Source organism: Rhinolophus sinicus, chromosome 3 (genome assembly GCF_057876585.1).
Source record: "Rhinolophus sinicus isolate RSI-liver-muscle chromosome 3, RSI-T2T, whole genome shotgun sequence".
Classification (NCBI taxonomy): Eukaryota; Metazoa; Chordata; class Mammalia; order Chiroptera; family Rhinolophidae; genus Rhinolophus; species Rhinolophus sinicus.
This window is the reverse complement of record NC_142503.1, coordinates 138,620,123-138,647,864: the sequence shown is the minus strand read 5'-3', so window position 1 is coordinate 138,647,864 and position 27,742 is coordinate 138,620,123. Positions and strand designations below refer to the sequence as shown.

The window sequence follows — 27,742 nt, the reverse complement described above, 5'->3', positions numbered from 1 at the left end:
GAACTTGAAAGACAAAAGACCAGATTTGGAAATCGGCCCCAAAAAGGCAGAGAACATTTAGAGATGTCCAGAGAAGAATGACTTCTCTCTCAGGCTTTGGGAACCAGAAGGACTAGAGAGGAAAACACACACATACAAAGAGGAATGTCTTTCCCTCTAAAAGAACAAGAAGGCTTGGAGCGAGATGTTAGCCAGGTTCAACAGTAGCAAGGACCCTTCTAAGAAGCACTGGGAAAGCTGACAACTGAAAAGGCTTCAGAGGCCAGCAGCTCCCAGCGCTGGGCAGCAATGGAACATAGATACAGCCTGGGTCCTTGAGGTGGACCTCACGGCCAGGCTTAGGTGTAAGCGCTGAACTTCATGAAGAGTTTCTGAGAGGGCCATGCAATGCCTGCCCAGTACCCGCAGAACAAGGAAGTCTAGGCCTTACTTGCACAGTATTATAAATAAGACTAGAAACAATAGTTAAATAAAGGGAGGGCATTGTGAGGCAGCGCTATTCCCTCCCTCATTCTGGTTACCACGCAATTACAAATATAGCTCAGGACTGTCCCAGCTTTTCAGCAGCGCCACACATCTTTTCTAGAACCAACACCAATCGGTCTGTAAACCCAAAATCAAATTGCTTTTCTTGGTCCAGTCAAGGGATTGAAGTCCCAGAAGGCTGTCCTACATAGTAGAGTGGGAAGCACATGGACAGTAGAATTGAACTTCCTGGGTTCCAATTCAGCTCAGCCATTTACGAACCATATGGCTTTGGGACAGTTGATAATCTCTCTGTAAAATGAGGATAATCTCTCTGTAAAATTAGGATAATCAAACCTACCGTATAATGTTGTAACTGAATTAATATGTAGGACACAAAAAATAATGCCTAGAAAATAGTAAGTGCTCAATAAATGTTAGTTATTATCTCCATCGTCTCATTGTATTGTTGTTGAGGGCCAAAGAGTTTTCAAAGGCTGAATTTCATCAGCCTTAATTTTGGTTTATATTGGTTTATTACCTCTTAAAGTCTTCTGTCTCATAGAATAGGGGAAATTTTTGTCAAGTTGTCTGAAATGTGAAGTTTGTTGTTCAGGGACTGAATATGCTATTTTTGGTAAGTGTTTCTATCTTTTTTCCACATTATCTTGGTCATTTTATTAGCCTTTAAATTTTGAAATCGTATGTCTCGCTGGAAGTGTAAAAAAAAAAAAAAAAGATAACACTTTGATTATTCAGTTTAAAAAATATTTGACGGAAAAAAGAATTTTAAAATAACAGATTGTGTGTGTATGTGTGTGTGTGTGAGAGAGAGAGAGATCTTTTTGGCATTCCTTTCTTTTAGAAGTGATGGTATAAAAAGCAATGGGTAATATTAGGGGCATGCTAGGGACTATTCACTCAACACACATTTATACTGATTATCTACCGGGTGCCAAGCCTGTCCTGGATGCCAGGATTCAAGATGAGTGAGACACAGGCCCTGGCCAGCATGCTTACATGCAGTTGGGGTGGGTGGACCTGTACACAAGTCCTCTGACCGTGTACACTACAAAAGTTCTGGTCAAGAAGTGCAGTGAGCAGAGGGACCCCACTACCTCCAGCGGGGAGTAGAAGGTAGGCAGTCAGCAAAGCTGCTAAGAGAAAGGGCCCCCCCTTTTTTGAGGGGGATTTGCATTTTCTCTCTTTTATCTTTTTCTTAAAAATCCAGTGGGTTGCTTTTTGTTTTTTGTTTTTAAATACTTACAGAGTTGTGCAACCATTACCACAATCAATTTTAGAACATTTTCATTCCACCAAAAAGAAACTTTGTACTCATTAGCAATCACTCACTACCCATTCTCCCCCTCCCACCAGATGCTGGCAACCACTAATCTATTTTCTGTCTCTATGAATTTGCCTATTCTGGACATTTCATATAAATGGAATCATACAATATGTGATCTTTGTGTCTGGCTTCTTTCACTTAGCACAGTGCTTTCAAGGTTCATCCATGTTCAGCATGTACCAGGACTTCCTTCCTATTACAGTTGAAAAGCATTCCATTGTATGGATACAAATGTGGTATGGATACCACATTTTATTTATTCATTAGTTATGGACATTTGGATTGTTTCCACTTTTTCGGCTATTATGAATAAAGCTGCTATGATCATTCATGTACAAGTTTTTGCGAAACATGTTTTTAATTCTCTTAGGCATGAACAGAATTGCTAGATCATATGGTAACTCAATATGTAATACTTTGAGGAACTGCCAGACGGTTTTCCAAAGTGACTCCATTGTTTTATATTTCCACCAAAAGTATATGAGGGTTTCAATTTCTCCCCATCTTCATCAACACTGTCGTTTCAATTAGAGCCATTTTTGTAGGTGTGAAGTGGTATTTCGTTGTGGTTTTGATTTGGATTTCTCTGATGGCTGATAATGTTAAGGATCTTTTCATGTGCTTTGCTGGCCACATGTACATCTTCTTTGGAGAAACGTGTGTGCAGTACCCATTTTTAAATTGGATTATTTCTTTTCATTGTTGAAATTTCATACTATGCATTATATGCTAGTCAAGTATATAATTTGCAAATATTTTATCTCATTTTCTGGTTGTCTTTCACTTTATGGTATTGCCTGACGCACAAAAGTGTTTAATTTTAATGAAGACTATTTTAATTTTTGTGACTTGTGCTTTTGGCCTAACCCCAAGCTCATGAAAATTTACTGCTATGTTTTTTCCAAGAGGTTTATAGTTTTAGTGTTTACATTTAGGTCATTGATCCATTTTAAGTTACTTTTGTATATGGTGTGAGGTTAGGGTCCAGCTTAATTTTTTTGTATGTGTACCTTCAGTTGTTCCAGCGGCATTTGCCAAAAAAACAATACAGTTGATCCTTGAACAATGTGGGAGTTAGGGGTGCCAACTCCGTGGGCCGTCGCAAATCTGCATATAACTTTTGACCCCCCCCAAAAGCTTAACTACTTACAGCCTACTGTTGACCAGAAGCCTTACCAATAATATGATAATCAGTTAACACATATTTTGTATGTTGTACGTATTATATACTATATTTTTACTATAAAGTAAGCTAAGAAAAAGAAAGCGTTATTAAGAAAATCATAAGGAAGAAAAAAATACATTGACAATACTGTACGTATTATTTAAAACAATCCACATATAACTGGGCCCACACAGTTCAAACCCGTGTTGTTCAAGGGTCACCTGTACTTTCCCCATGAATTGTCGTGGCCATCTTGCTAAAAATGTGAAGGTTTACTTCTGGACTCTCAGTTCTATTTCTTTGATCGGTGTGTGTGACCTTATGAAGCAGCTGTTCTTGATCACGGTCTCCCGATGTGTTCATCAGCCAGCAAGGTCAGGGCCTTACAGGATGGGCAAGGATAACGTGAGATGATAAAGTGAAGCTCTTACTTTAGCACCTGTCAGGTACATCGTCATGGGAAAGATAACAGCAGCTGCCCTTACTATTGTTATTCTCTCCCTGGTGGCAGAAAGAGCGTGTGCAGGCACCCAGGAAGACGTGTGAGCCCAGGGCCTTCTGGAGCAATGTGAGTTGTGTGTGTGGCCGGAAAATGGGTGTGTGGCCAGTGGGCACACATGTCAGGAGACCGGGTTTGGTCCTGAAGGCTGCATGGAGTATTGAGAAGTACGAGGTAGAGGATAACAGGGTAGAGAATTCTGTGGAATAGAACATGTGTCCACAGGGTGAGATGGATCGTGAAGCCATTTTTATATTTAGAGCTAGAGCTCAGTGACCTGTCTCTGAGCTTTGTTTGAATTTGGCAGCAGCAGAAAAGTGTCCATCCACAGGGGCTGGGTCCGACCGCTGATGATTTGTTGGCAGATCCTGTTTTCTGGCCAGTGCTAAGGCCAATCTGAGGTGGGGTTGTGACGTCCTGGACATCATTCACTTCTTGGACCTCCAACAGGAAATCCTGGTTTCTTTTTGTTTGGGGGAAGTTTGCTAACAAACATGCACGGCTCCTTTTCCGCCGGTGCCACAGGAAATTCCATACCACAAGTGTTGCTGCTTCTGCCCCTAATGTGAGTGAGTCATCACTGTGACTCAGAATGGCATTTGCCAAGCCCTGGAAGTTATTTTGCATTTCTGTTAATATTTTAAATGCATACTTGATCCTGAGGAATGACCTCTTCTACCCAAACTTTAAACCTACCTAGACTTTTAAATAAAAATGAAATTTGGGGGAGGGGGGTTGAGAGAAGGGCAGTTCTCTTACTTTTCATATAGAGCAGCTCATGATCATAAAATATTTCACAGACATTGAGATACAGAGATTAATCAGAGAAAAGATTTGCTCCTTACTCTTTTTTGAGTAATAATAACAATGGCTAATACTTAGTACATTGTTACATTCTTTCCATATATTATGGAAAACTTATTTGCTCTTCACAAAAGCTCTATGAGGTAGGAACTATTATCCCATTTTATAGGAGAGAAGACTGAGGCATGAAGAGGTTAAGTAATTCACCCACAATCCTATAGCAAGTTTGGTAGCTAGTCTCAAAAGCTGCCTACTCCTCCCACCACCCCCACCACCATGAACCACACCTCCCAGTATTCATGCCATGGTGCAGTCTCCTCCCCCTTGAATCTGGGATGGCCTTCTGACTCACTTTTTGATCAATAGAATTCAGTAGAAGTAATGTTTCACGAGTTCCCAAGACTAGGTCATAAGAAGCCCTGAAGTTTCCACCTGGAACTCTTAGCATGTTTGTTCTGGGGAAACCAACTGCCGTCTAAGAAGTCCAACCTCCCTGAGGCCACCATACTGTGAGGGAAGCCCAAGCTAGTCACATGAAGCAAGAGGCTCTGGCAGCCTCTGGCTGTGCCAACCAGCCCAGCTGAGCCTTCACATGGCTCCAGCCTCAACTGCCGTCTGTTACCTCATGACAGACTCCAGTCAAGAACCACCCAGCTGAGCCCAGCCAACCTCAGCCCAGAGAAAAATAATAAGTTGTTGTTTAAGCCACTAAGTTTTAAGGTCACTGAATACTAAAGCGTCTAGTGAATGGCTGGGTGGGATTCAAACCAGACAATCTGGTTCCAAAGCACGTGCTGTTAACCACAAGTGAGAAGGACACAAACCAGGGAAACAACCATGTCGTGTGTGTGTGTGTGTGTGTGTGTGTGTGTGTGTGTGTCCGTGTCCCCTCTCTCTTCTTTTTCTCTTCTCTTTCCTCCTCTCTTCCTCTCTCTCTCTCTCTCTCTCTCTCTCTCTCTCTCTCTCTCTCTCTCACACACACACACACACACACACACACACACACGGCAGTACTGAGAAAAGGTACCATGTGGGGCAAGTTTCCATGTAATTGATGCTTTTCCCTTACAAATACCAAATCGCCTGGGTTTTTTTCTTTAGCGAATTTTGATGGTAATCTTTGCAAAAGACAGTGCACGCCATCCTGCATTCTCATTCAAAGGACAGTGGAAAGGGGAAGAGGTTTGCTTACATTGATTATCTGCCACACACCACACTGCTAGGTGCCTCCTGGTCCATTTTTTAAACGCTTACTATGTGTCAGGTACCAATCACTTTAGTTTTAACAGCCGCAAGATCCTGAAGCATACACACCGGGGGCCATCGGATGAGCCCCCAATGCAAGGTGAAACAAAGACTTAAAGAAAACAATTACTGAGACCCACAGCAGGGACATTCCTACTTTAGATGGGTAGTGAGAGGAGGTCTCTGAGGAGGTGGCATTTAGGCTCAGACCTGGCGAATGAAGAGACTGGCCTGGCAGGGATTTGGGGGAAGGGCATTGCAGACAAAGGCCAGAGCGTGGGTAAGACCTGGCAGGTTCAGCGAAGGCTGGGGGCGGGTGAGTAGCCAAGAAATGGTGGGCAGTGAGGTCTGAGGTCAGGCAGGCCTGCTGATGCGAGCTGTTGGCCTTAGGAAAGCACATAGGTTTTATTCTGAGAGGAACAGGAAGCCATTGAAGGATTATCTTTTATAACCTCTAGATTACCCAGAATTATCTCTATGAACAGCTGGGTGTTGTCATACTGGGTAACAACAAAACCAGCCCTGGATCTGCGTCTGCCTCTCAGTTTCTGTGGGTTCGTTTTCTCTCCCCTTGACACCAGGATGTCACTGTCATTTCTTCTTCTGTCATACCCATTCTCAGGTTACCCTCTCCCCTTTGCTCCCCTTCTGCCCTGGAATCTGTGAGGCTATGAACCTGATGTGAGGAAACCTAGAGCAGTGATTCTCAGGCTCCAGGGAACTTGTTAATTCACTGTTTCCTGGCCTCATGCACAAACAGTTCACACAGATCATCCAGGGGCCTGGGGTAGGCCCAGAAAGCCGCCTGTCCAGGGGTCTGATGCAGGAATTTCCCCACGCTGAGCTTGCCCATTGCTATGTGCTCTGCCACCCCCATACCAAGTGAAAGAAAAGAGGATCACAAACTTGGAAAACCGACCAAAATGAATTTGAGCTGTGTTCCATGTCTCCATTTCACCAGAGTGAATGCTGCCCTCAGAGAACAGGACAGAAGATATGAAAGAGGGGGTTCTCTGGGTGGGGCGAGGGGCATCCTAGTACTGGGCTGGGCTCTGTGACTAACCAACACCCTCTCAGGTGAGGGCTTTGAAAGGGAGCAGTGGCAACTTTACCCCACGGGTGATCAGATGACCGCCCTTGCATTAACCTCATTGGTGTCTGACACCGAGTCCTGGCCTGAGGCTGCTGTCCTCTGCCTGTGCCTTCACTCCACATATGAGCACCCCCAAACCATTCTAGACCTCTTTGGAAGGTACCTCTAAAGAAAAATTATACAGGAATTTTTTTTAAAGGTTTCTCATTTACATTTTCAAATGTTTAATAACTTCACTGCTATAATGGGACATTTTTATGACACAGCCTTCATCTCTATTGTTATATGGCGAAAGTCCTCTCCTCCTCATCACTGGGGGAGTAGAGGACCCTTTCCACCAATGAGGACTCCCAGACTGGAGGGTGCGAGTGACAGATTGTAAATGCAGGGTTCTAGTGACGAGAAACAGTGGCCTAAGATGTTTTTCCATTTCCCTGGCTCTTCCACTTACCAGCTGAGTGACCTAGGCAAGTTACTTCACCTCTATGAGACTCAGTTTCCTCCTCTATAAAATGGGAAGAAAGTACTTTCCCTCACAGGCTTGGATCTTGTGAGGAACCAGATAATCTGTAAATACCTAATGCTGCATAGACATGAGCTGTGAAAAGCATACAACGCGTGAAAGGACCCACAGTGTAGATGGAAGTCAGATTTCATGCCTGGCGGGAAGTCAGGTTTCAAGCTGGTGGATGTAGGAAAACACTGAAAATCGTGGTGCTTTCAGGGCATCTCTGTTTTCCATAGAAGCACAGAGGGAGGTGATGAGGTGCAGGCAAGCTCACTGTGGTCCCTGAAGGAAGTTGACCTGAGGTCAAATCCTGGCACCCCCATTTCATGGTGTGACCCTCAGTTTACACTCATATAAAGTGAAGAATTCTCTTTCCCAGGGTTGTTTGAAGATAAAGTGAAATGATGTATATAAGCCATTTAGCACAGAGTTCTATGGAGTAAGTGGTGGTTGAATAACTTTGTTCATGTCCTGGAACTGGGGATGGGAGCATGGGGGGGACCGGGGGGGTCCCAGAATAGACTGACCAGGATCGCAGGGTCAGCTCGGCCAAATGCTCCAGAGTTTCCCCAGGGAGAGCAGATAGTGGCTGAATCCTGAGACTCAGATAGACAAAACCCTTGCTCTTCCAGGGACCCAAAAAAGGAGAGGGAGGAGGTAAATGAAAAATGTGGACTTGACAGCAGAGCTGTGGAAAGAATGCCAGGAGAATGCAAGAATGCAAACAAGGGCTGGAGTTGGGGTAACCTGCTGAGGAGATTGACGCAGGGTGTGTGTGTGTGGGGGGGGGTTGTTCTGTCACCGAGGGCCCCAGCTCTTGACATGTTTCCAATTCTTTTTGCCAACATCCTCTTTCTTGTATTTGGGGAAATTGCTCACATGTGCCATGATGCAGTTTCCTCAAGAAACCTCCAATCTGCCTGGATTCTTTCAGTCTTTCTCAAAACCACCTCCTGTTTGAATCCAAACCATAATGCCAAGCACAAGTCAGACCACTGATTTAGCATGTCACCTTCCTCACGTACCCTTCAGGAGGATCACCATTTTGTGCAAATGTGTGTACATGCTTGGGACAAAAAAATTCAAGTTTCAGAAAGTTAGATAGTGAAGTGCATCTGTCCCACCCACATCCCCCAGTTCCTTTTCTGGGGCAAACCCTGTCAGCAGTCTCTCGGGGTTCCACCCAGACTGGGAGGATCTACTGCACACTGCTTTGCACCAAGATTTTTCCACTTAGCAGTAAATCGTGGAGCACGTCTATGTCAGGACTTAGAGCTGTCTCCTTATTCCATCATATAGATGCTCCAGCATTAATAACTGGTATCCTTTAAATGGATGACATTCTGGCTGTTTCTAATCTTTTGCTGGTACGAACAGTACCACGGGGCATATAGACAGTTTTGCACACAGAGTGCAAGTATGTACAGTTTGCACAGTAGTGTGCAAATGTAACTGTAAGATACACTCCTAATAGAGTGGAATTGCTGAATCAAAAGGAACTGTTGTCTTTTTACTGTGTAGCTGATGCCAAAATGCCCTCTCTAGAAGATGTACCTATTTATGAGGTGTGATCAAACTATACGGTGAATGTTTAAATAAAAAAATATATTACAGTGAAAGACACATTGCCATTAATTGCCCTCAAAATACTCCCCCTCGCTTCGAACCTACTTATCCTATCATTCTTGCCACTTTCTGAAGCAGTTCTGGAAGTCCTCTTTCATGAGTGTCTTTAGTTGTGCTGTCGTGGCTCCCTCGATATCCTGAATCAATTCAAAACGTTTACTTTTAATGATCATCTTGACTTTGAGGAAGAGCCAGAAGTCACATTGTGCCAGATTCTGTGAATTAGGTGGATGAGGACACACTGTAATGCTTTCATTTGACAGAAATTGCCGTACCAGAAGCGATGTGTGACATGGAGCATTTCCATTATGATCACAAAATATGGTGAATGCTGCTGCCAAATGCCGTCCAACGGAAAGGCAGGGATCAATACTACAAGAAGCGGTGCGTCAGACCTTAGTGACAGTGTGTGACAAGTTTCAACTTGTTCAGTGCAGTCAGTCGGGTGTGAGCTACGGTTGAGAGAAGGTGTGTTTTAAAGTGTGCCATAAATCACCCTCCATCATGATAATGCTGTGTGTCACATATCGCTGCTGGTATATGGCAGTTTCTGTCAAATACATGACTGTGTGTCCTCATCCACCTTATTCACTGGATTTGGCACTGTGCAACTTCTGGCTCTTCCCCAAAGACAAAATGATTCAGAACATCGAGGCAGCCATGACAGTGCAACTAAAGACACTCATGAAAGAGGACTTCCAGAACTGCTTCAGAAAGTGGCAAGAACGATGGGATAAGTGTGCTTGAAGCGAGGAGGAGTGTTTTGAGGGGGATTAATGGCAATGTGTCTTTTACTGTAATACATTTTTTTATTTAAACATTCACCATATTGTTTGATCACACCTCGTACCTTCCCACCAACAGTCCAAAAGTGCCTGTTTCCACACGTCCTCCTCAACTCAGGGCATATTTTTCCTTGCTCTTGCTTTGTGTTTGCTTTATCTGATAGGTAAATGGCATTTCATTATAATTCTAGTTTTCGTGTCTTATCATTAGTGTGGTTGAGCATCTTTTCATATTAACAAATCTTTTCAAAGTTTTTCCTTTTTGGAAATAGTTGACCATTTTGAAATATTGTTGGTAACTACATGGACTTTTATTTAGTAAAATAAGTGAGTCATTTCTTTTTAATAAAGAACCCAGAGTGAGCTCACTGGGTCCTCACTGACTTGATCTGTCTTTCCATCTGTGACATAAACCCAGAAATAACTATCTCTGAGTAATAGTTTGGCTTTAGGAGCAAGTTAGCTGATGATTTAGTTGCTGGAGCTGAACTTCATGACTGGCTATTGTCCAAGTGCTTACAGAACACTCACACTACGTTGGGAATGTTTAAAAGGAGGAACAGGGCAGGGTGGGGTATTCAGGGTCAGAAGGTGCTCACATGTCCTTTGTTGATCCCAAAGTTGTCATCTTCTTGGTTTAACTTAGAAAATTGTGGCTTGAAGAAACATTGCCTCTTTGCCCTTCTGAACCACAAAATGACAAGATGCATTGAAGCCTTGCTTGTAAATATTTATCCTCATCACACTTGGGTGGAGTCTGTGTACCACTGGCATTTTGCCTCAAGAAAATCCAATGTAAGTGCAAACCAATTCTGTCTGATTTATAGATGTATTGTCTGAGACTTTCTTGCCCGAGGTGTACAAAGCTCCTCTTGAAAATAAGGAATGGGCAATTTCCATGTGTGACACTTGATTCCTGGTTTCTATTAATTATAATAATAGAAAGTTGAATCTGATGACCTCTTAAGCATCCTTAAGAGTCTCAAATTCTGATCGTTTCTTTCAGCACAGAGTTGTTTAGAATTGGATGACAAATTAAACTTTAGGAGAAGTAACTACCCCTATGGCAACATGCAAGGACCTTCAAACCAACCCCAAATGCCATATATAGCACATGAATCCAGTGGAACAGATATAGTCAAATGAAACTTGCTACTTGATAATTTTATCATTTAGATTTAGTCATTGAGTATTCCTGTAGCCACCTAAACGATTTTACATTCTTATGCTGGTGCTGTAATTAGTTGATATCTACTATGCAGACCCTAAATTGATTTTCCTGAGACTATGACTTTATATTTCAGAAAAGCTTATTATTCAGAACTGCCATATACAACTTTAAGATCTGGAAAGAATCTTTATTGATCATCTGATTCATCAATAGTGGATTGATCCTTATGGATCATCTGATTCAGATGTAGAAACTAAGGTCCAGCAAAGTGAAATGGCTGAGCCAGGCTCCAGGACTGGTAGTCTTTTCTCGGTAGATTTTCCCCAACATCTCTCTCCAGCAAAAAGCCTAAAATGCCTGTAACGTTCCTGTCTGTTTTCAGGGCTCAGTCCCCTTTAAGTGGACCCGCTTCTTAACCTAATTTTTAATCTGAGGTGGAAAATGAGATATGAAACCCAATTCTCCCTGTTACTAGGTAGGATGACCAGGAGCGACAGCGTTCATCAGGCTAGATATTCAAGTACAGCCTTTCTCTAGTCCCTGTCCATGGTGTGGTGTGAGACTGTGATGGGAAGGCTCACATGACCCCCGTTGTTATCTTCACAACACCCGTCAGAGGAAGGAGAGACAGGCTGTAGGTTAGCTTGTTTATTTTAGGAGGAAACTGGCACAGAAAAATTAACTCACAGGGTCTTGGACTAAATTCCAAAGGGAGATGGAGTAGGGAGAGGAGATAGAGGATAAACAACCCCAAACCTGTCCCAGGACAGATGCAGTCCTTGGTTTTATCTAAATTGAGGTATGTTCCGGCCAGGCACAGTGAGGCAGGGGGTTCTAACTGCAGGCATTATTTGTAGTCAATTGCATTCTCCAAGAGGTGGCCATTACCAACTGAATACTTTACAGTAAACGGATACTGAACCCCCACAAAAAGGGATGAATTCAGGACACCCGTGCAGATAGGGAGGCCACAGTGTTTGTCCTCTCAGTGCAGTCTTGCCGATCTCCAGGGTGGGGTTTAGTATAAACCTCAGCAGGACCCTGAGCCCCCGACCCCATCCTGCTCCAACTGTGTCTGGTCAGCTGGGAAGAGGAGCTAGCGGGCTAGAGAAGAGGGGAGGTAGAGAGGGCAGCAGGAACTAAGGGTCTGCAACTCATTTTCACACAACTTATTCCCATTGCTCTGACAAGCACAGCTGATGGGGGCTGCCTCTTCCCCCAGGGGGTTGTGTAGTTGCAAAGACACTACTTCACCCTCAGGGTTTCTTGAGGTGGCAGTAGGCTGGAAAGCACTAAAAATCTGGTCCCTAGCTGTAAACACCATTATAGAAGAAAAGGAATGCCCTCCTCAATCATATTGTTAGCCCAGTCACATGCGGACCAATAATTTTTACAACACACTTATTTTTTCTTATTACAAAAATAGTATATATTCATTGTAGAACAGTTAGAAAACTACTTTTAGAGTAGTTTTTCTTCTTTTTCATCTTTTAGAGAAGATGAAAAAGAAGAAAATAAAAATGATCTCTAATCCCACCATTCTGGTGTACGTATGGTACACTGCAGTTAATAAAGCACAGGCTCAGAGATGATCGTCCCTGGGTTTGAATCCTGGCTCCCCTGGGAAATAACTGTGTGACCTTGGGTAAGTTATTTAACCTCTCTGAGTCTCTGTATCTTCTCCTGCAAAATGGGGATAATAATAGTACCTGCCTCATAAGGTTGTTGTGAGGATTATAGGAGATTCTGTTGACATAAAGCTCTCAGGGCAGTGTAGGAATGTCAAGAGAGCTCAGTAAATATTTGTTGCAAGTATTTATTTTTAGCTATCATTCCACACCAACCCCAATAACATTTTCAGAAACAGCCTTTTCCAGTCGCAAAGTAAACTCAGCCTGGAAACAATACAAGGACTCCTTGCACATGTTTAACTGTTGTGGCTGTTATTCTTAACTGAAGTGACTATTTTTGAAAATACATATTTAATACCTGAGGGATCCCAGATATTTGATGTTTATTTTGAGATGATTTGTACTTCCTATAATTAGTAACGGCCTGTTTTATTTTTTACAAGCTCAGTACTATTTAAGCAGCTAAACCCTCTAACTTGGTAAAAATCAGTTACACTTCTTGTTCAAGTCAATTCACTTCATTAAATAGAATTTATTCTACTTTATTTTGTATTATATTTTATTCACTTAACATGCGATCTAGCCTCTTAAATTGTTTAGTGTACAAGACGGTATTGTTTCCTATAGGCACAATGTTGACAGCAGATCTCTAGAACTTACTTCATTTGCTTAACCAAAATGTTATGCCCATTGATTAGTAACCTCCCAGCCCACCCCCCGACCCCAGCAACCACCATCCCACTCTATGATTCTATGAGTTTGCTTATTTTAGATTCCTTACATAAATGGAAGCATTTGTCCTTCTGTGACTGGCTTATTTCACTTCACATAATGTCTTCCAGGTTTATCCATGTGGTCACGTATTGCAGAATTTCCTTTTTTTAAGGCAGAATAATATTCTATTGTATGTGTATACCCCAATTTCTTTATCCATTCATGTGCCCGTTAGGTTGTTTCCACATCTTGGCTATTGTGAATAATACTGCAGTGAACATGAGAGTGCTAATAGCTCTTCAAGATCCTGACTTAAATTCTTTTGTATAAATACCCAGAAGTGGGATTGCTGGATCATATGGTAGTTCCATTTTTACTTTGTCGAGAATAAACCAAATGTATTAAATACCTACTATGTTCAGTAAAAGATACTGGGTATATGTCCAGTGGTGAACAAAATGAGAAGTGGAATCTCTGCCCTCATAGAATTTCTGTCTTACAGTCACCAAGTGTATCATGACAGAATGAAAGAAAATTTCTTTCATTCTATGAAAGTGCTACGAAAGAAAATTTATCAGTACTATAAGAATATGCCACAGGGAACCTGATTTAGATAAAGCAGAAAGTTCTGTAATGAGCTTTTGGGTTCCAAACGTGATTAAGAGTTGGCCCTGCTCTCAGGCTGATTACAGCCTAGTCTAGTGGATGGGCTGTGGCAGAGAACAGACCCTCTCAGGAGAAACAGGAAGGGAGGTTCAGTTCCACTAGGATGGGAAATGCCTCCTGGAGGGAAGTGACCCAGAGGGATGGGTATTTGGAGATGGAGAAGAGGGAAGGGTATTCCAGGCAGAAGGAAAAGTCTAGGCAAAGGTGCAGAGGCAGGAAACTGCAGGATGCTTTTGGGGAACAGCAAAGAGCCCAGGGTAGTTTATGGGGTGAGCAGGGTGGGGGTTAGTAAGAGACTATGAGAAAAGGCTGGGGAGGTAAGGTGGGACTCGTGATGGAGACTGTTCTGTAAACAATTACACTGGAAGAAATAAGGACCCTAACAGTTCTGGAGATTCTCTCTGAATCCTAAGAAGGGATAGGGATCGTGTAAAGGCTGGATTGGAGAGGAAGGAGCCAGGGACGAGAAGGACAGGGAAGGGACGCTGCCAGCACTCTCTCAATGCCTGTCTGGACAGGGGCAAGCTGTGCTGGACAATCGACCGGGTGCTGGAGGGACACAAAGCTGGACATGACACCTGGGAGTCCTTGGGGAGAGAGGCCCGTGTTACATAAACAAATCCATACAGTAAGCGCTGGGGATGTGTGAATGCCCTGGCTTGGAATCAGAGCTTCCAGCTCCAGGAGGGGCAGGCCAGGGCCCTGTCAAAGAGGAGCGATCTGAGCAGAGTCTTGGACCATGTCCAGCTGGGCAAGGAGCTGGGCAAGTGGCCTTGCCCAGCCCAGGAATGGGGCTGAGGGTGTGATGGGGAACCTGGCCTCCATGCTGGCTGTCTTCCATTATCTTGCATCCTTTTATTGACACACGTCTTATTCAAAACTCATGTAATTAGAAACTTGGCTCTGGGAAGGAATTGAAGCATATTTTTTTCTGTTGTTCTATTAAAAATAGTCTGCCAAATTTGCTTCCTCAGCCCCCCACCCCCTCACCCCCTTCCAAGTTTACCTGAGCTAGGGGGCCACTGTTCTAACCTCAGATGCTGTTTCCTGGTGGGTCCCTTCAGCCGAGATGAAGACAAGTTTCCACGGGGGCTGTAACGGGAAACCTCTGATTGAGTGGAAGGGGCCCTTTCCTTCCTGCCCCCTCCCTTTGTTCCCAGAACATGGAGCCAGGAATGCCAAGCTGGAATCTTCCACAGGACAAATTCTGTTTCCCAGCTCTCAAAGTTATATAGCGTATTGGGTCCTTTTGCAAAGATAGAAACTATATTTTTAAACGTTGGACTGATTACATCCCTCCTTTGTTCCAGACTAATAAAAGTTCCACTGGAAGGTCTTATAGAATTGAGATGTCTACAATTGAAGGAATAAACTTTAAATATATATTGAGCATCATGGGAACAATTCTGTTATGATGGTGCTTCCTGCACCCTCCCCTCATGTACCTGCATGCATGCCCACAAGGGTACACACACCCCCAGATCTGTATGTGCCCAGGCCATGTGGCGGTCTGCCTCTCTGGAATGACTCCCATAAACTTAGAGAATCCTCAGCCCTGCTCCATCCCAGTGAGAGGCTCTCTATCACCTTGGCCAAACAGCGGGACATGTGAAATAACACGACTCTCGGAGTTCTAGGGGATGAACCAAATTTTACATTAACCTCTTTGGTTAAGACTGATTCCAGCTAAAGTGCAGGGCTCCTGGTTTAGCTAAACACAACTCCATATCCAGCTAGAGTAGTCACAGGGCCCCCTTGATTAATAGATTTCAACTTCCGGGTCCATTCAGTGGCTCGTGGAGATATATATCTTTAAACAAGTTTAGCAGCCTTGGGTTCTTTCTTTCCTTATTTCTTCTTTCTTTTTTTTTTTCTTTTTTTTTTACTTTTTAGGTAAGTTTTATTGAAGTATAGCGTATAATCACCCCCTTTAATTATATGAGTATGAGTATGCACTCGTTTAATTGTATGTGAGTTTTGACAAACTTGCACATTCATGTAACTACCATCATCAGCAAGAAATAGAAACTTTCTGTCACCCTGAGAAGTTCCTTTTCTTGTTCATGCCACTTGGCAATCAGTATCAGCCCCACCCTCAGCCACAAGCAACCACTGGTCTGTTCTCAGTCACTGTAACTTAGCTTTGCCTGTTCTGGAATTTAAATTAAACGGAGTTTCACAGTATATATTCTTCAGTGTCTGGCTTCTCTCGCTCGACATGTTTCTGAGATTCCCCCATGTTGTTGCCTGTGTCAGCTCATTTATTGCTGAGTAGTGTTCCACTGTGTAGCTGTACCACCGTTAATTCTGTTGAGGGACATTTGGATTGTTTCCAGTTTGGGGCCATTGTGGGCAAAGCTAGCAGCCTTAGTTTTATAGACGTATGTCCCTCAGCGACAGTTCTAAGCACATCCTAGGCACTTGGTACTTATTAATTAATCCATTTTTTTGAATTTTGTATTTAAATAGTCTAGTTGGTATATTTCCAATTTCCAGAGAGCCATGTTCCAAAAGATTGTTTAAAGCAACGTCTGGGACTTTTGCTCACATTTTCCCACAGAAAACATTCAGTCCTTCAACAAGCATGGGCTGCGACCTGCTCTTGCTGAGCACTGATCTGATGCTGGAGAGAGCAGGGTAAGAAGGGGCCCTGCTGCAGACGTCATGGCCCCATTGGGGAGACACCTGTGAACACAGTAAAATTCTCTAGGGACCCCTGCAGGCGCCCAGGAGAGCTGGGGCAGTTTCTCAGAGGGCAGAGTTTTGTCTCTCGGACTGAGTCAGAGCTGTGGATTTCCCACTCAGAAGTGGGCACCAGGTGGACAATGCATGTCCGGACCAAAGACAGTCCACTCAAACTGCAAAGACACTATGTAGACCGAACAACACAGCAGCCAAGGGCCATGTTCAGTCTGCGCACCACTGGTTTTAAGTGGTAGCTCTGTCACACACTTACTTCGTGTTAATTGGGGCCACACTGCCCCCTGTAACAGAATCGGTGGGGAAATCCATGCCTCTCCTCCTACTGAGTACAATGGATGCCCTGAGTTATCCCAGCCAGTGTGGTTGTACCCTGGACTTGCCTAAGCCAGGGAGTGTCTGTGACAGAATCATAGATTTATTTGAGGTGCAACCCAGGGTTTTTTAGACCAGCTAGTAGAACTCTGTTCATTTCACAAACAAGGAAACAAAAACCTCTGGGCCTTTGTGAATCCACTAGCTCTATTTATAAAATATGAGTGGCTCTCTGCTCAGCCGGTATCTCCCATTAGCTATTTTCTGAGGACTGGTCCTCTCACTTGGCTCAAGCATCATTGCATTGTCATCTTTGTGCTAATTAATTTTGTTTCTTTCCATGGCAGCAGACTATACTTGGCCTAGTCAGGAATCCTTTCAACAAACATTTCTTGTGCCTTCCACCATGCGCTGGGCACTGGAGACAAAGATTTTAAAAATAACTAGTAGATAAAATATTGTGGAGAGCTTTCTAGGTGCCAAGATGATTCTAAATGCTTCACATATGTTAGCTCTGCAGCCCCATGAGGTATGTGGATAAAATTATTAGCTCCATTTTCCAGATGAGGAAACAACGCACAGAGAGGTTAAGTAATTTGCCTAGTAAATGATGAAGCCAGGATTAGATCCTGAGTCCAAAGCCCACACTGATAACCACTGTCTTGTGCAACCAGGAGGAGCACATGGTCCCTGTGGTCAAAGAACTATGGTCTAATGAAAGCACCCCAGGCGTCCCTCTGATAGCACACTCTGTGAAGTGGTGTGATGGCAACGCAAGCAAAGGGCTCTGGGAGCTCAGAGAGGGACCAGTTGAGTGCACTTACAGCAGAGGAGAGGGGCAGAAGTAATAATAGCTTATATTGATTGAAAGTTTACTAAGTCTCAATACTGTATAGAGCACATTAAAAGCATTTTCTCACGTAATCACTCAGTCACCCGATTTTATAGATAAGAAAATTGGGGCTTAAAGAAGTTAAGTAGTATGTAACTTAATCAGCGTTCACCCATGTGTTTTCAAGAATAAGGAAGATTTGGGCTCGATTTCTAGATCCTAAACCAGAGGGGAAGGGCTTGCCAGGGCCAACGCCCAACATGAGCAACAATAGGGCAGTTTTCATGAATTCTGAAATCCATCTTCAAATAAGCAGATTCAAATTCTGTTTCCTCAATTCAATGATGCACCATCTATTTATTGGTAACTTGTTAGAATAAAAAGAAACTACCTTAAATGTGTTTTGTTTTGTTGACCCACATTAACACAGACATATCTGCCATCCATGTCTTGGTATTCCGTCTAAGGCAGTGGTCCTCAAACATTACCAGACATCGCAGTCAACTGGGGAGCTTATAAAATGCAGACCACCAAGCCCAGCCCCAGGGGTTTAGATTCTGTGGTTCCAGGGAGGAGCTGGGAGTCTAAATTTTAGCACAGCCCCTCATTTGATTCTGATGCAAGACCATGCTTAGAGAACCGGTGGTCTCTAGGTCCTTCTGAGTCACTGCTTTCCTTCTGCCTTTCTTCAGCCAGACTAAATATATCTTAAATTATTTCTTAAAAATCAGTAGGAACTTTTTGGTAGATAGCTGTTGGGTGCCCATCTTCTCATGAAGATAGAAGGATTGAGCAGACCTAGTCAGCCTTACAAAGGAAGGAAATTCTCACACGTACTACAACACAGATGAACCTCAAGGACATTATGTTAAAGCGAAGTAAGTCAGTCACAAAAAAACAAATGCTGTATGATTCTATTTATATGAGGTACCTAGACTAGTCAAATTCATAGAGACAGAAAACAGAATGGTGGTTGCGAGGGGCTGGGGGAGGAGGATAGTGTTTAATGGGTACAGTTTCAGTTTGGGGAGATGAAGAGTTCTGGGGATGGTTGTGATGGTTGCACAAAAATGTGAATGTACCTAATACCACTGAATAATAATACTAAAAAAGTGTGAGCAGGGGGAGAATTGAGCAAACCAACCCCTCCCAGCTTTGATAATTCTCTGCTTTCTTCTGAGACAGTTGGTGATATCTTCACCTTTGATTGCCTTGCCTGATGTGTGGCAAGGAATCCTTTTACACCTACTCAGTGACAAACGGTTCTATGTACCTGTACTTGTTCAACTTCATTAAGCGCTTGTTATTTTAAAACAAGAAAATATGTACATGCAGCTATTCCTCCAGAGATGAGTAATGGGTTCACTTTTAGTGAACTTATAGCTCCGTTATCAGTAGTTTTTTATTGCACTGAAGCATTGGAATGAAGTCTTTTTAAAAGACCTTTAAAATAATTATTAGGAAACCAAATTTAAGTTAAAGTTTAAACATGTGTAGTGCTATCCATGCCAAACACTCAACCCAGGTGGCCCTCAGAGGAAGAGTTGCATGTCTGCATGGCTGAGTCTGCACGTGCACCAGTGGTGACAACTGTGGGGGTGGCAAGTTTCTTTAGGCACTGATTGTAGCGGCATCCAGAATTCAGAAATATTCACATGTGGGGGAAAGAATTATTTACCGGTCATGGTACTTGGTAGCAAACCAGAGAAGCTGATTCTAGCTAACTTAAGCATAAAAGGAATTTTTCAGAAGGTAGGTTGTTCACAGAATAAATGGGAAGGTTGAAGAACGAAGCTTAAAACTAGGTTAGGAAGCCACCACCGCTGGTGGCTTCACCTCCATTCACCCACCTCCCCCATGAATAAATTATCAGTGCACCATTCCCTCAAGATTCAACATCCCACTCTGGTAGAAGGAAACGATTGTCCTGATTTCAGATCACCTGTCTGTACCCCAGCCTGCTCACAAGAGGGGCAAGGGACTGTCTGCCACACCTGCAGCTTCTTTGGCCGTGAGAACCACTCCCCCACACACTACTGGAAGAGTGTTGAGCAAAATGCGACTCATGTCCACTCCAGTGTGCACATGCACAGTACTTCTTTAATGTGTTTCTGAACCTTCACTTACCCAATTTTGGTCACAAAGGAGACCGAGGGAGAGAGTGTTTGGGTCAGAGAGAAGAAGCCAACCATCCCTACTGGAAAAGCAAGTTCACACGCAGGTCCTTCTGGTGGGTGGGTCCAAAGTGCCTTCCCAGCTACCAGGGAACAGCGTCTTCATTCATCTGCTGAGGATCTACTACCAGCCTCTGGGGCTGCTTGGCCCACATGTCAGTCTCAGATGACAGAATCACTTACTGTTACCTTGAGACGCAGTTTGTTCTGGTCTCACAGGAACAGAACTCAGAGTGAAATCTTGACCCTGAATCTTTACATGCTACCGTGTGACCCGTTCAATAGGTCTTTCATTTTCCTCTGTTCTGAACTGGCTGCTGACAGCGATGAAAATAAACTCTGGCCCACATTCCGAGGACTACCTTTGTCCTCCTGGTCCCCAAGGAATCAGGGAGTGCCGCAGTGAAGCAGAATAGAGAATTGAAATGCGTGACCTGGGAGTACACAAGCTCATGGTGACAATACACACCACATTCGGGCCGTGGTTTCCTCTGGGAGGAGGTTGAGGAAAGAGCTCAGGACGACAGGTGCAGAGGGGCTTCAGCATGGCTGAACATTGTGTTTCCTTTATTAAAAATGTGTCTGAATCCAGTTTGCTTGTTCAACTACTCCCCTCACGCCTGTTCTTCAAATTCATGGACAGTTTAGTGCGTGGACCCCCTTTATTTCTGCACAATAGATCATTCTCCTCTAGACACTTTCTTATCCACCTCACTCCCCTCTCCCAAAATGGGTGTTAATAATGTTTTATATGGGTGCTGCAGTAGATATCCATAGGCTGTTGAGTATTGCTTTGTTTTTCAACATTTTATGCAAATGCCATACTGTATACAAAATCAGACAATTAAGTTCGCACATTTAGTTGTCAGCCCTCGTATATCCTTTGAAACTGATGTTTTTTACTCACCGATTCTTTGGAGACCTGTGTTGACAAGTGATGACCTTGTTCGTCCTCAGTGCTGAATAATATTTCATTATATGAATAAACTAGACTTAATTTTTTTTAAAGTATCTGAAGAAAACAAAGCCAAGTGTCAAAATGTATTAAAGTTCCCTGGTGAGTATATCAACATTCATGATATGATTCTCTAGACTTTTGTATGTTTGGAAGTTTTCAAAACCTAAAAAAAGACTTAATCGGGAGTCAGGAAAGGTGCCATCTGGGTTCCGATTGGGCTGCGCTGAGACTGATTCCACAGCTAATCAGATCGAGATTAAAAATAAACCTTGTGAGACTGGCCTTCTCTTGTTTGCCTTTTGTGGGACTCTGCTCCCTGGGGAAATGCCTTTATGTCTGGACCACGGGTTGAGAGGAGTGTTGATTTAGTGCCATGATTTGGAGCGTATTGGTACGTGGCCAAAGCAAACTGAACGGAATTTGTTGTGGGCCTATCCATTTTTTAAAAGAAATTGGCAGGAAACCATTTCACAGAATGGCTGTGAGACATGATTTTTAAAAATATTTACATCCTTAAGCTATAAATAGACCAAATGATAAATATTGGTCACAGTTTCGGCCAGGCCAACCTTTGACTTCCTTAACACTCCTAAAAACTTGGGTTAAGAGAAGGCAATTCCTCTTTTGTTGTGCTTACAGGACACGCCATGGGATTCCAAGCCACCTCCCGGATTTCTTTGTTCTCCATCTCTGGTACTTTAGAAAAGTGAGACTGATAGAAGTAAGAACTTTTGACCCGTGGCCTGCAGTTTTACCGAGCCACCAATCAATTTTGCCATTGATCACAGGACAGTGTTAGGTGAGATAAGAGAGGACTAAATGCAATTACAGATATGGAAGTAAGCATTGCCCACAGTGACCGTGAGCCCCTTTCTCTTTCCTATTCTTCCCATGGAAGGGCTCCCAGCATCCCCAGTATTAACTAAATGCATCCAACCCAGAGGGCCCTATTTGAAGTGATTTTTCAGGTCATGAGGCGTCCACTGCCTCCAACGTGGAGACAGGCTCTCTCCCTGGTAGCTGTTGGAGAGCCGGTGATTCCCAGAGCATCCCTCCCGGTAAACGTGTCTCCTGCAGCAGCCCCTGGCTGACATGCTCTCTCTCCATCTAGGGTACGACTTCTGCCAGGTCCTGCAGTGGTTCGCTGAGCGGGTGGACAGGATCATCCTGCTCTTCGATGCTCACAAACTGGACATCTCGGATGAGTTCTCGGAGGCCATCAAGGCCTTCCGGGGCCAGGATGACAAGATCCGCGTGGTACTGAACAAGGCCGACCAAGTGGACACGCAGCAGCTGATGCGCGTCTACGGGGCCCTCATGTGGTCCCTTGGCAAGGTCATCAACACCCCTGAAGTGCTACGTGTCTACATCGGCTCCTTCTGGGCACAGCCCCTACAGAACACGGACAACCGCCGGCTCTTCGAGGCCGAGGCCCAGGACCTCTTCAGAGACATCCAGAGCCTTCCCCAGAAGGCAGCGGTGCGCAAACTCAACGACCTCATCAAGCGAGCCAGGCTGGCCAAGGTAAGCCAGCACATGCCAGGGCGGCAGCCTCAGGCAGGGGACCTTGCCCACTCTCTCCTCTCTAAGGGAGGTGGGGGTGTGGGGGTGGGGGGGCCCATTCCAGGAGCCTGAGGGAACGGAACTTGTCATAGGTTAGGAGACAGCCTCAAGATCAATGTCCCTGTTTAGATCCTGGCTCCAAGCTCTGTGATCTTGGGCAAGTAATGTAACCTTTCCAAACCTGTTTTCTAATGTGTAAAATGGAGCTAAGAAGAGCACATCAGAAGGTGCTGTGAGGATTCAGGGTGGCAGAAGTCACAATGTGCTTGGTGGAGCACCTGGCACCAGGGAGGGATTGGTGCAGTAACTACCTGGAAGCTGCTATTGGGTTAGGACGATGGGAACGTAGCCAGCAAACTACAGAGAGGTGGTGTTGGTGGGACTGGTGGGGTGCTGAGATGCCACCACTCGTCACCCTGTACCCAAGGCATAGAGCCTGATGTCACCACCTGCACCCAGAGGAGCCCTAGGAGAAGGTTGGTTCAGCCTAACATAACTGGTTCTGAGGTCACTCCCCATCCCATTCCAAGCTGTGGCCTGTAAGCGTGCACACGGGGGCTCCTGGCTCCCCTACCGTAGCTGAGCCTTTCAGCAGCCCCGGGAGTGTGTGCCCGACAGGCGTGAGTAGTAGTCTGCTCACCGCACTCAAGTAGCAGAGTCAGTTCTTGTCATGTCTCTGGAGAGAGAAGAGCACATGACCACTCTAAGAAAAAGTATAGAAAAAAAATTGTTCTTTTAAAAATATGTGTACATTTCATAAAATTAGTGTCCTCTTCTGCTGGAAGTGCCTCCAGAATTGGTCTAGTCCCAGTGATCATCAGAAATTCCCAGGAGCATTAACCAGTGTAAATTCCCAAACCCTGTGCCAGAGCTTCTGAATCGTGCGCACGCGCGTGCGTGCGTGCGTGCGTGCGTGTGTGTGTGTGTGTGTGTGTGGCTCCCCAGGTGATTCTGATGAGCAGCTGGGTTTGGGAACCAGAGGTCTATCCTAACTCTCTAATCTTACAAGGACAAAGTAGAATAAAGGGTTTCTCCAAGGTCACCTAATCGCTGGTGACAAAGCCAGGACTAACAGCCCTCCTGGCTCTCATTCTAGCCTTCAGCTTTGGCCTCGTCACTTCAGCTAAAACCAGTCCATAGGCCAGCTTCTGCCAATCCACTGGTACCCTGGTCAAGAGGCAGGGTCATCTCACTTCCCCTTCGTCTTCTGGCACCAAACAATCGGTGTCCCCTCCCACATCCTCTTGTACAGTGAGTGAGTGGCATCTGGTCGGGCTTTAGGGCCAAGCATGCCTCCACCACTTTGCCTCCTCAGCCAACAGTTGCTCAGCACCCCTGGGACAGGGCTGGGGAGCCTAGTCTGGTAGAGGGGGGTGCTGAACCCCCTGTTACAGAATGGTGCGCTCTTCGCTCTTGGGGTGTGGACACTGTGCTCGGAGGGTGACTGCTGGGCAGGTGACCAGCCTTCCAGAAGCTCCTCCTGGCTCCTCAGCAGCCTGTCCTCATGCCCATGCGCTCACACAGCAGCATTTCTCCTGGGTCAAAAAGGCCTCCCTGACTGCTGTGGCCCCAGATTCAGTATCTGCGTCTGCTCTTCCCTCTCTACCCAACTTCCGACCCAATGCATGCCAGGCACTCCTCCCGTGCCACGCAGCTAATCTGCAGTCACCACTGTTCCTGTGAGTCACTGCTCTCTACCCTTTCTTCCTGGTACAAGCTGCTTCCTTTCTACAACTCCAATGACTTTTGTTCCAATTCTACAAGGCAGCTGTGCTAACCAGTTTGTCAATTACGTACTTGCAGCTCTCCTGAAATACTTTCTCTCTCTCCTTCTTTGTCCTGGGCCTGTTGCTTTGTGGCAGGAAGTCTGTTTTTGCCCATTTGGTGATCCCCTTGGCATGTGGTGTTTCTCTTCTCCAGCTCATGCAGCTGAACTTAACCTTCGGGGTACATAATACCCAACATTATTTTATAACCAAGGCTGGTAAAAAATGTCATAGCTTTTGCAGATTTTACGATATTTTTTGGAACTATTTTTAAAGGCCCATGGATATATTTAGTTTACCAGTCATTGCTGAGGGCCTAGTGACTCAAGATGCAGCTGTATTTGGTCATATAAATAAATAAAGAGCCGAGAGCTCACTGGGAATGCCAAGCATGATGGGATGTCCTGCCATCCTTGAGCGTTGGGCCCTCTGAACAGGCCAGCATGGCCTGGGTCTAGAGAGACACAGAATACTGCTCTGTATGGACACCGGGAATAACGGAGGCCCTTGTGTAGATGGGGGGTGGGGGGCAGGGGCAGTCTACTTGCTGAGCTTACTTCTAGCAAAAAAAAAGCTTGTCTTTATTTTTTCTTCCTGAGAATAGTATCTGGCTTGTTCCTTTTCATAAAGGATCATGTTTAAAGTACAGACATTTGCAGCCCGAGCTTCTTAGTGCCAGCATGCTCCTGGGGCAGCACCATGCTGGGCAGGGGGCCAGGAAACATTCTCGGGCAGATAAGGAGCAGCACTCAGCACAGCGGCCTTCGATGCCGTCCGCTTTACACCCTCTGCGGTTTCATGGCCATTTGTGAACTTGGTGCTTAAATGGATAAGGAGTCACCTGAGTTTTCTTCTTTGCTATGTTTATATTTCTTAAAAATGCTCTTGGATTTTGGTATCTTAATGTTTATTTCTTTTGATCCAGTTTTCCTTTTGCAAGTCAACCCTTACTGAGGGTCTGTAGTGTTGCAGAAGCGCTACCGTTTGCATGACATGTGTTATTTTGTCTGACCCGGTCACTAACTGCACGGGTTGGGCACTGTCTTCATTTCTCATTTCTCATGCGAGGGAACTACCCCTCAGAAAGGTCAAGTAACTTGCCCGAGGCTTCACGGCCTATGCGTTGTGCAAAATACAGATTCAAACCCCAATTGGTCTGACTCCTCGGCCCAGAAAGAACTCACCTGAAATGCAGAGTGGACAGCATCTGTTGCTCCTTACTATGTATGCCCTTGCTTTCTGCATTAATCTGTCATTCTGCTTATTCCGCAAAATTCTCCATCCACAGAAACCTTACAAAATGTAGAGGTTTATTGAGCTGACATCTTGAAAACCTGAAAAGGCTATGTTTTCAGATGTCACCTAGGACGTGTCAGATCTGAGTTGGGGTGTAGAGTGTGTCTATTTATAGAACACCGTAACTAGGCAGAATTCAGGGCCCATCCAAGAATAAAACAAGTGCCCCATTAATGTCCTGCCAGTCCTACAGTAATCAAACTCAAGGTGTCAGAACGATGACATTTTAGTAATATGAAAAATGCCACTCTTATCAAATAGCTTGTGAAATGTAATGATTTCCCGGCTTTATATATATAGCAACTCTCTATTTCAAGAACAGGAAACCTTTGGAATGAGTCTTTTGGTTCGCCTCAAAGATCACATCTTGTTATATCAGTAGACATCATTGTGAAGACTGTTCACAATCGAAGAGGCCAGTCAGGGTTCTTTTCATGACTCTTTAGAGTAAGCTATTGGGGAAAAGCCAAAAAGAGGGTTTAGAAAATATAATTTTGTTGTATTCAGCTGTAATAAAATAGTTAATTGGGGCTAGTTCACTTTCAGACCTCACCCTTTATAAATACGTTGCCCAAGAATAGGAAAGGTTCCCACCCACTTGGAGATCTGTGCTCAACAAAAACATGTGTCAACATTTGAGGAAGGAGCAACTAAAAATGAGAAGGAAAAGGAGAGGTCGGTGATTTTCGGGGTTCACTATAGTTCTGTGGAATTTAGTTTCATATTCAAACGTGTTCTCTTCTTAGTCATGTGTAATGTGCAGAGCCTAGCTTTCCGGTCTGTCTTCACTGTCAATTCCTTCTGTGGAGAAGTTAGACATTTTGAAATTCACCAAATGGACCCAGGCTAAGGTGTGTGACCATCATTCTGCAGTTCGTGATGATGATCCCTTCAATGCTTAGTCTGCCGTGGGGCTTTTAAAAATAGCTCAGTCAGCAGCCCCAAGCTGCTGTGGATGTGTGTGTCAGTGCTTGAGCCCATGTAGGGAAGCCTGTCTCTTTGAAGATTGACCTCAAATGACTGGGTGGGCTCCCTCAAGTGCCATTTAAGCTGTTCAGAATCACATGTGCTGTCAGTACCAGCTGTGATTTCAACAGGATAGCAAACCCCTGCTCAAGTGGGAACCTATCAGCTGCTGTTCTCTGCCTCTCACAATCTTACACTCTTACTATCCCGTGGGTTCATCTTTTGGGTCTTTAGTTTATGAACGTCTTATATCATGATAAACCCACTTGAAAAATATGCTGATACCCTGATGTTGAATGCTGTATGTAAGTTTCCAGCAGGGCCTACAAAGACACGGGTCTCCAACAGATTTTGTTAAGCTTGCAGAGAAGGTTGCACAGTGTAGAACCATGTTTTCCCAGCTTGATTTCTCCCAAACTGCTCCCCAGTATCCAAATTCTATGAGTATTTCCATTCCTACTGACCATGAGCACTGGAAGCTTCTAGCACTCGCTGCCAGGAGTTGCCCTGCAAGCAATATTATTCCAAGAACATGCTTCTCTTGGATATATATATACACATTTGTCACTGGACACAATAAATGAAGTTGTGACAGTGTGTATGTGAACTGTAAGTTCATATTCGTTTAATGGGAGGACATCTCTTTCTGCTTGTTGAGTGACTAGCCCAGAGAAAAATGGACATTTTGATCCATTTGATTTACCCCCAGTCATGCCCCTTGCACAAATTGGGGCTTTTCCAGTTTTATACACAGAAAAGGGTGAATTGGACAAGGTAAGAATGTCCAAAAACCCCCTTCACTTGTGAATGTCCTTCACTTGTGAATGAAGCATTTGGGTCCCCAATTCATCATATTCCTATGCAAATATGTAGTGTTTATTAATTATTCCATAAGGACTAAATAGCTGCGAGCCTTCTCTGGCATTGCTACCCCTCCAGCTGTTGGTCTTTGACTTGAGTCAATAACAAGTAACATTTTTACTCCTCTTTCTAGTGGACAGAGTGCATTCAAATCCATGACCTCTTGATTCTCCTAATAACGACCCTGTGAGTAAGGGTTGCAATTTCCAATTTACAAATGAGCGAGCTGAGGAGGTGGATTAGACCCCTCTCCTGGAGCTGCGCAGTGAGTGGCCCGTGGTGGCAGGGCCTGACCCTGGCCTTCCAAGGCTGGTTCTCATCCTGCCTCCCTCCTCTCCGCTTTCTCCCCCATCTTCTCCTTCCTATTGCTCTTCTCAATTAGTTTTCTCTCATTATCAAGAACAAAACTCAGACTGTTTTCACCTCCTTCCACAGGGACCATTGCCTGGCCTGGCCCTCCATTCAGCGTTTATTTGGAGAGACACCTTTGACACAGAAGGGCTTTTGTTGACTGGGGACTTCAGCTCTCCTGGCTGTGCCCTCTGTTTACCCAGAGTCCTTAGAAAATTATAAGGTGCTGTCCGGCCAGAT

General features: G+C 44.4%; 1 protein-coding gene across 1 annotated transcript in view; it reads left to right on the top strand.

Annotated features, from left to right (window-relative positions):
* Window positions 1-27,742, top strand: part of EHD4 (EH domain containing 4) — a 72,515-nt gene that overhangs the window by 29,371 nt on the left and 15,402 nt on the right. Inside the window, exon 4 of the mRNA XM_019725423.3 lies at window positions 21,811-22,223. Within this exon, the coding sequence (XP_019580982.1) occupies window positions 21,811-22,223 (413 nt within the window). The remainder of the gene's footprint in view (window positions 1-21,810; window positions 22,224-27,742) is intronic.